The sequence below is a fragment of the Centroberyx gerrardi genome, chromosome 6, assembly GCF_048128805.1.
Source record: "Centroberyx gerrardi isolate f3 chromosome 6, fCenGer3.hap1.cur.20231027, whole genome shotgun sequence".
NCBI lineage: Eukaryota > Metazoa > Chordata > Actinopteri > Beryciformes > Berycidae > Centroberyx > Centroberyx gerrardi.
Window position 1 is genome coordinate 19,952,087 of NC_136002.1, and position 13,072 is coordinate 19,965,158.

Sequence of the window (13,072 nt, forward strand, 5' to 3'; positions counted from 1 at the left end):
ATTCACTTATCTCAGTCTCTGAAATCTTTCACAGTCAATCTTAAATCAATATTCCAGTCATCACAAGTAGAAAGACCTTTCTTGCAATGAAAACAGCAAAGTAGTGAAGTCCAGTGGATGGACTCTGGCAGAAAGGGAGTGGCTGGCAGGGCAGTGACCACTATGCAGTGGCAGTGTACACACAGTTACACAGTGGTGAATTCTCCTGGCACAAAAATAAATTAGTGGCAATGGTAAGTGTTGTATTTTTTATGAGGCTATACCCTTTTCAATCAATGTCTAACTGTTGCTGCATCTTACAACAAGGCAACAAGGGGCAGACGTGCAGCAACCAGCAGGCCAATTTAAATATTCCACCTGAAGCTATAGTTCACTGCTGGAAAAATATCTAGACTCATATGCAGCCGGTCCAGTCTTCAAGGATTTGATTAATTTCTGTGACAAGTACAGTGGAGTGAAACAAGGAATTGAGTGGAGAGTTGCCACCGCAGCAGGGAGTGCGCACATTAGCAAACTGGGCCACCAGGACGCCCTCTACAATACAACTTTGATGAGATTATTTGTGAAACTTAATTGGATATTTAACAAGGGAGAAAATGTTTACTTGTAAGAGACTTTCTTCAGCCATATGTTTCACAGCTTTCGTTGTGCCCCGCGCCCCTGACCTAAAACAGCAGATAAGGCCCAGGTTTGTGGCTACCCACATGCTAAACAAACCGATAATAAGCCAATCAGTCGTATTACACAGTTTAACTCGACAAAACCTCACTTCTAAATCACTGCTCCGTTCATTTCGACCAAGAAACGGTGAGCAAATGTAAGAAATAAGAAAAATAGGCTATTACAAGCAGTTGAGCTTACACTTTGACAGTCTGGTCCAACCCAAACATCCTATTTTACCATTCCCTCTAACAATTTAAATATCCTTATTGTCCATTATATCCAAGGCAAATAGGGGAAATTCCCCTGGCCCGACAAGACCAATGAATTCCAGGTTTTGTTGTAGCCTACAAACATTTTTTTTTTTTATGTTTGGACGAGATCCATTTTTATGGCCCCCTTTCTCCTGTCTAAACTTCCCATTTAAACACACATAGGCCTACTATGACCGATAGTAAAACAGCCTTGATTTATAAGTCCATGCATCAACATTATAATAATCATCATTAGTATAAATAAAGGCTTCAAATCACATAGCTACAAGCCCTCGGGGGGGACTGGGGTTGACTCCCAGTTTCTTGTTATTCACACAGCACTTAATATGAGCTCAGGCTGCAATGTTGGGAAAAGTGAAAGAGAGGTAAATGTCTAAAAATAAACCTTTCCGAGACTGTGGTTTAGCTCTGTAAATTGTCCACTCACGTGCATTAGTGAAGGTAAAGGACTAGTATCTAGTATAGTCTACATACCATAGCATTCCTCCCTCTCTCTCTCCACCTCCCGTCCACTCCTTTCTTTCTCTCCTTGGTCCTCTGCGATTCACAGCCGGTGAAAGACTTTAAAAAGAGGCAAAAAAAAGACTTCCTCCTAATACTCACATAAATTAATTTGCGCTTTTACTAAACAGGCTATCTGCCAATTGTTCGCTCCCTTAAGTCTTCATTTTCAACAGTATGAAGTTTTCAGAAACGATATGCATGTTTAGTTCCTTCTTTTCCCTCTCTCTCTCTCTCTCTGTCTCTCTCTGTCTCAAAAACAACACATTTCTCCCCAGAAAAAAAAAATGCTGTTGAACTCCTTTCTTTTCTCCGCGTCTGGAAACGTCTTGCAAGGGAAAAGAAGGGGAGGCGTTGGAAAGCCCTGTTTCGGTGTGTTTTTCCTCTTGCTTCACCACGTTGTTTTGACCAATTATTATTTCCTTTGTTGTGTCAAAAATAAAGAGTCCATGGGCTGCGCGATCACAAGGTCTGCCTTCATTTACCAACGCGCCGCGGTCCGTGTAAATCAATGCTACGGCAACTGTTGTGTTTTCCCCTCTGCCGTTAAGCCCCTTACAGTCTAAATGTGTGACGGTGTGTATAAGTGTAATTTTTTTTTCAGCTTCCCGATAATGGCGGACCGTCTCCCGAATCCAACATCTCCCCTCGTATTCAGAGAGAGAGAGAGAGAGAGAGAGAGAGAGAGACGAGTCTCGCCCAGTGGCTCATGGACACAATTACAACACACACACACACACACACACACACACACACACACACACACACACACACACACACACACACACTCACTCACTATTTATGAACATGATTGCTTAGCCACGCTGTTCATCGCTCCACATTAAGCTGTAAGCGGTGATGTAGTGGTAAATAAAAAGGTGTGTATAAACTATGAACTCCAGTCGGGGATCAGCATAAGGCAAATAACCACCAACATGAACAAAAATTACTTATATTATCAAATTTATATTTTTAAAGACCCTGTCCTCTTACAATTTACATTGGTTTGATAGTACTTTCAAGGACGTATACTGTGAATTTACATTATAATGATTTATGTCAGCCTAAAAAGGCGGGTAAACTCTATTCTGCAAATAAAAAAGAGGGTAAATTTATAAATATAATAAAAGTTTAAGTGAGTTTACCCTTCATCCTCCTCAAAGCTATTGTTAAATTGTTTCAATTGGTGGTTGTTGTCTTAATGATGATCAGCAACTAGAGATCATATACCTACAATTTTATTTACCACTATAACTCTGCTGTCAACATATTCTATTCTATTCTACTCTACTCTACTCTATTCTATTTCAGAACTTGGAAAGAGGAATTTGTTCATGTTGTCATGATTGATTATTAATTTACTTTAAATCCATTTGCCTTCTTGGCCCCATCATGTCTCAGATTTCCTTTCACAACTGATCCATTTTCTTGTACAAAACATAAACAAACTCAAACATTCAGCCGTTCCCTAATAGATTTTTAAAGGTTTGCGGCCGACCATATATTATTTCTTGTTATGCCGAGATCACGTGTAACATATTTGTGGTGTGTTCACCTGGGGAACTTGTATGACACCTGTCCAATATCAACAGATCATATCTTATCCAGTGGTATACTGGCCTTTGCCAAGAAAATGAGTCATCCCAAAGGTTACTCCCAATTATTTGTGTCATGCACAGACTTATGAACACAAAGAACACAAGAAGATGTCAGGCTTTTTTCAGACAGAATATGAAATTTATTCAACATACGAGGATAAATGTCAAAGGATATTGTACAAGAAAGCTGTCTATATTGTAACAGTTCAAACAGATGTTTAGTGTCTTTTCATTGGGACTTTCTCAAGGATTTCATCTCTCTCTCTGTCTCTCTCTCTCTCTCTCTCTCTCTCACACACACACACACACACACAAACACACATTACTCCTTCCTTGAACTTCCTTAAACATACAATCTCAGTTTGGTAATATAACCTCTTTGTAACGCCACGAAAACAAATGGCTCATAGGCCTGTAAAGCCTAATTTATTGATTTTGTAATGGAATTTGATCATTTAGGAGAGATTTAAAAGTGAAACCCTGCACCCTGAAAACACCACAGATACTATGCTCCCATACAGGCATGTCTTTAAAGTTACAGTCAAGGTAAAAGCACCCACAATATTCACTCTCACATGAATCTTGAAAAAAACAGCCAAAACCAAAACATCAAAAATATACTTTTGCAAACAAAACTAAGTCACAGAAATCCTGGTAATCTAACATGATTTTTAAAAATTAGAATTATAAAGGTACACTGTGTGTGCTTTGAAAGTTTGAAAAGTGACCGTCTATTAAATACACAGTGAGGCAGGGTTCAAGGTGCAGCGCCCTCAGTTTGAATAAGTCCACAAGCTTCTGTCCAATCACATTAGTCAGTGTGTTCTCAGCAATATTTACGTGACCCCAATCACACAGAGCAAGATTAGCGGGGGTCAAAGTTTCTGTTTTACAATCTGCCTGTTTTACGTCCCTTTCTCCTACCAGTGCTCTCTCATTATAGGGCCTGTGACATCCTACCACAACTCTTTTGTTCACTGAACTATGAAAATGTGATACATGAGGCTACTTGTTCTGTTTAAGTCTTACCTAAAGATCGGCATTTTTCCTGTCCCTGTTTTTTTTTTTTTGTTTCTTGACCCTGGAACTGGGTCAAAAACAGTAAAACAGAGCTGGCATCATTACACGGGAGGAAAGCTCTACTTTTTCGGCAGTTCATTCACTGGTTGGTTTCCCCCTGTAACTTTCTGTTTCTCTATCCCACCTCAACCCTCTCTGTGTCTGCAGCTGAAATATTTCTGGGTCCCAAGGGCAAGCACATTCCTCCCACTCACAGTTGTGCAATCCCTGACAATCACAGTCCCCCCCATCCCCCTCTGACTCCCCAAACGCCCAGTCCAGAGAAGTAAGCTGTCCAAGCTGTCTGGGCAATGTTCTGCGGTGAATTGGCTACCCAACCAGACCAGTAAACAAACTCTGAGCCCTGACTCTGCAGAAAACAGCCAATGTGATGTAACCTCAGAAAGACTGACAATCTATTTTGCTACTTCTTCTTCATGTGGTGGTAAAATAGGAGTGTGTTTTTTTCCTATTCTGTATGAAAATCATTGCTGAGATGCGATAAAGTTTTCCTGGCTCAAATGTTTAGTGGCCCACCACCCACCTCCCAACCACGACACACACACACACGAAAATACAAATTATGAATTTGTGTAAAATACAACTTTCAATATAAAGATGGATTAACTTGGCATGAGAATCCTATTTCTCCAAATATGCTTTATAGAGCAGACCTTGATATTTGAGCTGTAACACAAATAAACTTAAAATAAACTCAAAATTTTATTCAAATAAAGCCCCCATTACTGAGGTAAATTACCAGTGATGAGTTGAGTCATGTAAACTGCCACAGAAATTAAATGGTTATCACTGTTCATCATCCCTGTCTTTATACTTTGGTTTAATTTTCATTGAGAAACTACTGTATCCCAATTATAAAGCTTATTTAAGCGTTAACTTTGTTTAGGTGAAATCCGGTTGTTGCTGCTACAGTGTGTCTGTTGGGGGAATAAAATATTAATGGCCCTTTAGCTTCTCATGTGACCCAAAGCACGACTCAACGAGAGAAAGACAGGAGGGATACTGGTTCTTGTAGTGATATATAGCGTTCTGTTGGTTCTAAGTATAGCATCGAAAACTCCATTCCCCATCATGCAACGCGCTTAAGGATTTCTTTGCACTTCCTGTTAGCTCGAGAAAGATAGCGGACAAGCGGTCGAAAAATTAAGCCAAATTACTGATGTATTTATATAAAAGCGTAGCATAATTGTCAAGGAACGTCTTATTCTGAGGCTTCTAGCGTCCACATTTAGGAGAAGACAATGGTAACTATGTGTATTAATGATCGACATATTGTTTTTCTTCCCATACCAACATATAACCGCTAGCTCCCTAGCGTGTAGCTAGGTAACCTCTTCATTCAGTCAGCGGTAATATGGTAGCTAATGTTAGCTAGTTAGTTAGCTAACTAACCTTAGCAAGCAAAGGCCAGAGATTTGCAGTCACAGTGTTTTACGATAGATAGTCAACCAGCTCGAATATGAAGCATTACCGCCTGTCGTTAACTTGACTTCGCCAAATATCTTTCGCGATTATCTGCATGTTTTGAAAAACGAAAGGGTGTGGTTAAACTCTATTAGCTAAAGCTAACGTTGCCAATTTGACTGTTTACTACTGAAATGGAGGCTACTTAGGTGTTCATAAAATTATATATCAAGATGTTTTGCATTTGAAAAGGTTTTGAATATGAATGAGCTGCTACTAATGGTTACATCAACCAACAAAGTAATATAGTTAAACATATCAGATCTATTAAGTCTTATGCATCTCAGATCCATTTAGGACTATCACTTTGTTGGAGCATTTTCTGTATTTATTTCATTCTTGTCTCTCCATTCCTGCCTTCTTTTGTCATATAGATCCGCTTCATCCTGATCCAGAACCGAGCAGGGAAGACGCGTCTAGCCAAGTGGTACATGCAGTTTGATGATGATGAGAAGCAGAAGTTGATTGAGGAAGTGCATGCTGTGGTAACTGTCCGGGATGCAAAGCACACCAACTTTGTGGAGGTATGGGATTAGTCAGAGTATTATATGCGTGCATGGTTGTATGGTTTGGTTCTGCGGCTTTGGTTGTTTCAAGATTTCAGGACTTTCAGTTTGTCATTTTGAGTAATGGAACCAAACTTCAGACATGAAGTGGTGGGTGAAATAATTGGATGACTGCTGTGTATTACACATTAGAGCCACCAGCCACTTAAAATAATTATATACTTGTATAATAATTATAAGTCACTTTTCACATTTCAAAAGCAATAGAAAAAAATCCATCAAGCAATGGGTAGTATTCTAGAGAAATTTTACAATCCAAAGCAGAAATTGGCTGCTGCTGATCACTTTTACTGTGACATTTTCTCAAGGAAGTAGTAAAATACAAAAGAAATAAAAAAATTATAAATTTAAGCTCAAATGAAGATGAATGTCATTGTAATACTATGTCGGGTGATGCTATTGAGAGGTTTTACTTCTCTTGTTTCTACAGTTCAGGAACTTCAAGATCATTTACCGGCGCTATGCTGGACTGTACTTCTGTATCTGTGTGGACGTGACAGATAACAACCTGGCATACCTGGAGGGAATCCACAACTTTGTAGAGGTAACCCCCTCTCTCTCTCACTCACACATACACACACACACACACACACACACACACACACACACATATGCGTGTACTTCACAACTTGATTATTTTGAGGAATGTCTGTCAATGATTTCCTTCAAATTTCCCCTCATCTACTGTCCAGAGACTCCTTAATATCAAACCTACATTCTTGTGGGAAATATGGACTTGATTAAAATGAAGTTTAGTGGAAGAAAGTTGGGAATCCATTTGCTCTTAATTGGCTCCCTAAAGTGAGCAAGTGCTTAGACTCGGGTGGGGGGAAATGACTTAATATCGTGGTATTTTCCATATTCTGGACAAAAACAGTATGATATCACAGTACACACTATGAATCTCGTGCAAAGTTGATAACAGAATTGTCAGATTGTCACAACTTAATGCTTGAAATATAACAGTTTAGGCATGTAGCATGACAATGTTTTACACTACAAGTCATAAAAAACTCTGGAATAAGTTGCCATAGTGTAATAAAATGAAATTGATTTGACAATTTTATTTTCAGGGGGTGTGACTATTGACAGTGAGATCAATGTTAGATATTAGGGCAAGTGATCTGGAAATGAGCCTTCAGCAATAAAATAACACATTGATCACTGATCACAGAGCGAGTCTAATAGTAACTGACTGTAAGGCAGACAACACATTTTATGACCTTAGTGAATATATTTCCATACCATGTTTTGATGAAATTGACTTACAGCCCAAAACTACCTTACGGATGGAAACATTCAGATGACAAATAATACTCAAAAAAGAAATCACCCACTCATAGAACTATAATATAGTACTTTCATTAATACTTTAACAGAGTGAGAGCATTTTGATCAGAAAAACTTGCTGCTCTTGCCAAGTGTCTGTCAGCCATGTCCAGCTGCAGCACAGAAGTTGCCTGCTGTCAGTGTCTGAGTGTTCACATTGCCCTATATAGTGGTACTTTAGCAAACATTGCAAACTGAATGCATTTCAGTGTTTTTTCTGATAGCAGGTCTACCATTAATTCATTAAATATAATCCCAGCTGCACATTTTACAGCAATGAGCAGGTATTGCGACAAGAAGCTACCCGGCGATGCAGCATGAATACTTTTTTGCAAAATTCTCCATGCACAAGTGTACAACAATTCGACAATGACAAGTGATAGTCCTTGAACTTTTCATTGAAAAAGCTTCATGATTGTTATTCACAAAGAACGTATTTCCTCAGTTAAACTGTAGTCTACTTGAAGGAGACAGTGGAGAACAGATCTCATTCTAGCGTGTGTGTGTCAGTCAAGCAGCTGTCACACATATGTATCAAACCAAAAAAAGTCTCATGGTGAGAAAGCATACATTTTTCTTGGATGAAACCTAACGAGGAGATAAACAAGTTGTTTTAACATGGCTGTGTGGGCACATTATGGCCTGAAGACCTAAGAGAATGCAGCGTAACAGAGCGGCTCACTTCATGCTCCCTGTCCAAGTCACAGCTGGAATGTGGTCTTGATGAGAAACGAGGCTCCCGGCGCTGCGTTCAGGAGCTCCGTGACCTGGAAAGCCGTGACGCCTCCGGCCTATATTGATCATTGCATCCAATCATAACCTGTCTTCCACACAGCGGCATTTCAATTTTATTATGTCCTGCCACTATTGTAGATGGTATGCGGGACATTATGTTGTCATGCCGGCATCTCTGTGTGTGTCTGTGAACAGAATAACTAAGAACAATACATGATAGAAACTTCATACTTACACCACAGGTTCCCCTATAGAGTAGATGATCTGATCAGATTTTGGAACACCTTGCTGCATAAAGTCCTCTATGTTTTGAGATGCAGAATTCACATTAATACCAGCCATGTGTTATGTGAAAACAAGTATGTCGATATAGATATATACATTATAAAACATTTGATTGCAAAAAAAAGATGGGTTGACAGAAATATTTGCTAATTAATGCATTAATCAGCTTTATTGGTGACCTAATTAGCTTGACTTTTTATGCTTAATATATCATGGTGATTATGGCAGGACATAGGCAGCTCAAGTGCCTCTTTATCACCTTGATTGCTAAAACGTTAATTTCCAGCCTTTTCTGTTTGTAATCATATTTATTTTTTTATTGAATAGTACAAACTGAAATGGCGAGCTTGAAGTGGAACTTTGACTGAGACAAACAAGCCCTTTTCTGTCCTTAGCCCTCAGGAGTGGAGGTCATTCTGGGCAATGTAATGTTTGACTATGAAGGAATGCATGCAAGTGCATTCTGAAACTGAATGAAACTGTCTTAATTTGTAGTTTTAAAGCTTGTGATTGCATGTATCAACAAATTCAAACAAATAAGCTACACACAATCATTATAGTACATATTTACTCAGATTTTTTTTTACTCATTGTACCCATGTGGTCGACTGTTTGGTTGGCAAATCTGAGGTTGAACTCCACAGCAGCTTGTCCTCCATGGCAGGGCTTAATGGTGCTTGTTTCAACATTCAGTTTAGCATATTCTTGACCAGGGGTCAATAATTCTGGTGTTGTAAATGACAGTACACCACAGCTGAAAAATTATCTCAGAGGAAACAAGATGAGACGAGAATTACATTAATTTTAATTTGGGGCTTTTTAAAAATGGATGTCCCTGTAGTGGAAATTAGCCTATTACATGGTTGTTAAGTGGGTTCTGTTACTACTACAATGTCAATGGATTTCTGCACTAATGCACCACATTAAGTCACACAGTACTATCTTTATCCACTCTCAAAGTATTCTATTCTCTTATCTGCCGACTGCTATCTGATGAAATTAAACCCTTCAATTTTACCCCTATTCCTCTCTTTCCTCTTAGGTGCTGAATGAGTATTTTCACAACGTGTGTGAATTGGACCTTGTGTTCAACTTCTACAAGGTAAGCACATCAAGAGCTTCTTTTTACCTCAAAGTCAGCAGAGATACCACATTTTTAAACATAAACACCCTGATCAGACAGCAGGAACAGAGGAGCAAAAAACTGTCTTTTGATTAAAGTGGTGCCATGGCAACGGGTATGTAATTCACAAGTACAGCAATCATTCAGTTAGATTCATCTACATCATTTTGGTGGGGCTGGGGAATATATTTTCCTCTGAAAGAAATGTCAGGCAATTAACACTTCTGAACACCATCCTGACTGCTGCTAGCGTGGTAGCTAATTACCTAAGGTGTTTTTGAACATCCACCCACGCGCTGAACTTTTAACGAAGCACCACCCACGTTTGCAAGTCACCTCGCTGGTTGACATGTTGCAGCCGGAAAACGGAGAGAAACCGCCATATTGAGAAAACATAGGAAACATCATCTAGTTTCAGCGTGACCTCTCCTTCCCAACAACTGATCTAGTGCTGCTCCTATGCCTACACTCTTTTATGAGCTCAGTCACCCACCTCACTTGTGTGCGTTGACAAATAAAGAGAGTGTGAATCGTCCCATCATGTACGTCCTGTACATGTGTTTATGGATCTGTGCACACGTGTAAAGCAACACCGTTGTTCTGCCATTGTGTTGGTAATGGCGTAGCTACTCTTAGCAACACTATGAGAAGCCATCGAGTTGTCGTTTCTATGCTTTGATGACATACAGGGGGTGCTGAGCAATGATGACCTGTGGCTAGATGATGAGTTGCCATTGTATTTACAGTTTTTTTAGTATGTGCAGGAAAACGCAGTTCTTTTTATTAAAAGGGAAAATAGTCAGTTTGCTTCTAGTTCCATCAATGTTACATGTGGTTCTTGGTATCCCATTTTAATATTGAAGAACATCTCTGATAGTCTATTTTAGTGTTTAATTGACCTTATTGGTGCATTCCTATCCGTTTTCTGGTTTTCACAATGTTCAACCATCTCTGTCCTCTAACCTGTCTAAGCTAACCTGTCTCTGCACTTCCAGGTGTACACAGTGGTGGATGAGATGTTCCTCGCAGGAGAGATCAGGGAGACCAGTCAGACCAAGGTCCTCAAGCAGCTCCTCATGCTCCAGTCGCTTGAGTAGGGACCAGACGACCATCCTTTCTACCTGCCCACTAATCCCCTGCCCTGGCTCCTAAACTAACCCCGCCCCTCGTTGCTGTCGCTCTGGAAAGAACCCCCCCTCTCATTTCCCTGCCTCTCTGGAGCAGGCTCCACCCCTTACAGAACTTGGAGGGGGATGTTCAGAAATAGAAATACACAATATTGTTTACATATGGATATATCATGTAGAGTTCAAGTAATCTGTTTGTTATAGCAATCTATATGCTGTGTCCATTTCCAATATTCTGGAACTATTGTTCTTCACTGAATAACTTGCCCAATATAAAGGCTGTGTATTTCAATATGTTGCAGCTATATGGCCCCTGGCATTTCAGATCCTTTATTAACTACAGTACCACCACAGTTACAATCAATTTTAAATTCTATTCACTTTTCCCAAAGCCAGCGGCTGCAGCAACAAGTTATTTCACATAGTAGCCAGTTAGTTTTTGCATTCATTACTGTGCATCATGGTGGAAACACTGACAGAGATCCACCACTCTGGCACCGCCCTCCCCTCCCCTCCCTCTTCTGCCCCCACTCCTCTCCACTCTCATAATCCTCAACCTTCATTTAATGGCACTACTGTAGCTAACAAGCACCATGTATTTGAGAGCAACTGCCTCGGATGATCCATATGCGTAGAGCACTTTGACTGAAGACCAGCTTCACAACAAACCTGCAACCCGATTGCATGAAAACCATGCAAACAAAGATCTTGCCAGACTGTGCTAGACTTGTCATGGCTCCAGTGCATTTTATACCTGGATCACAGTACAAGTAAACTACAGCTAGAAAGCCCTTTAGAGCAATTGACCCACCGCGTTAAGTTCATAATTCAGTGGAGGGTACTTGTGATGAGAGCCATTTTGACGGTGTGTTATGGCAACCTGCGCTGTGTGGGACGTCCCTGCTGCTGCTGATGAACAGTGTGGGTTATGGTGTCTTAGATAGCTAAGCTCTGTATATTGTAATCATTTAGATCGCATCTCAAAACATCTAGATGATTCTGTGCAACTCTAAAATAAATGGTGCTTGTTGGTCACACTTTAATCAACACTTAAACACTTAAAATATGAATGCACCCAAATGCTCATAGATGAAAAGGAGTTCTACAGTATACAATGGGAAAGGAAATGTTTTCAGTGGAAATGGAAAGTATATTTTACATAAAGCAGTACTGTGAAGTTTGCTTTGTATGGTGTGTACATACAGTATATCTTACATATGTGTAATAGTGTGAAACTAACATGTTCATTCCAGAATTTTAACGTGTTTTTTACCCACTATATGACCTGTTAAAGATGAATATTCAGCTGTTTGGGATCAGTATGATTTTAGATTCACATGATGGGACAAAATGAATTGGCTTTGAAAATGAGAAACCTGGACAAAAACTTACTAATTTGACAAAAAAAAAAGTCACTTCTATGAATTTCCCTTCTTTGGAGTTTAAGGTCTGTGATACTACCTGCCATACTCTAATTTTAACCATGTCTTGTCATGAAGGCATCATAAGTGGTTTCATATGTTACTGTTGCTGAATTTTTGTATGATTATTTTTTTATGATTTGGCATTAGTGAAAGATGTACTGCTTCCCCTCTCGTCCACCTGTGAGTTTGTTGATGGAAGATGTGTGTTTGTATGTATTACTGTCTCCTGTTCAATTGCCCACATCAATTTATTCCATTCTGTGTATATAATAAAAAAAACAGATGAAGTGCTTAATAAACTTAGACAGTTTATGCCTACAGTGGACCAAGATTTTTCTATTAATGGGGAATCCCATCATCAAAATTGATAATTGACATTTTCCCACTTAGATTGCATTGCCTGAGATGGTTTGAAAATATGTAGTTATTTTCCTGTATCTACATTAAACATCCAGATTTTTACTTTCATAAACACATAATCTTTAAAACAGGTACAAGGAAATAACTCCATGAAACTTGAACAATGTAATTTAATGAAAAATAGGTATATTTTGGTGATATTCTCCTTTAACACGATATCTGTTGTCCTGATAATGAATTGATTCTATATGCATCAGCCCTCAACAAGAACGAGGAGGACTGGGGGAAAATATTGTGCAAATAACTATGATAGTACCTCATCATCATCATATTGGACCTGAGTGCAGAAAGTCTTCCAATACGGTAACCTGAGGATTTTCTGTCCAATGTTTCAGCACCATCTAGTGGCAAAACAAAGCAGAGTTCTTCCACGGTAAATTATACAATTTGGTTATGAGGTGAGGTCATTCCAACGGCCTGCCTAGGATCAATAAATCAGTCAATATATCCACTTCAGCTACATTAAACCACTCTAGCTGTTACTC

General features: G+C 39.3%; 2 protein-coding genes across 2 annotated transcripts in view; one reads left to right on the plus strand and one right to left on the minus strand.

Moving 5' to 3' along the window:
• The window catches only part of arhgap35a (Rho GTPase activating protein 35a), a 60,626-nt gene extending 58,546 nt beyond the window's left edge, over positions 1-2,080 (minus strand). Inside the window, exon 1 of the mRNA XM_078283985.1 lies at positions 1,410-2,080. The gene's annotated coding sequence lies outside the window, so the exon portion shown is untranslated. The remainder of the gene's footprint in view (positions 1-1,409) is intronic.
• A 3,143-nt stretch (positions 2,081-5,223) lies between these two features.
• On the plus strand, positions 5,224-12,492 carry ap2s1 (adaptor related protein complex 2 subunit sigma 1). The gene is made up of 5 exons (XM_071927805.2): positions 5,224-5,358; positions 5,953-6,102; positions 6,575-6,688; positions 9,536-9,595; positions 10,612-12,492. Exons 1-5 carry the CDS (start codon positions 5,356-5,358, stop codon positions 10,711-10,713), a joined length of 429 nt encoding a protein of 142 aa, XP_071783906.1. The 5' UTR covers positions 5,224-5,355; the 3' UTR covers positions 10,714-12,492.
• Positions 12,493-13,072: the final 580 nt, after the last annotated feature.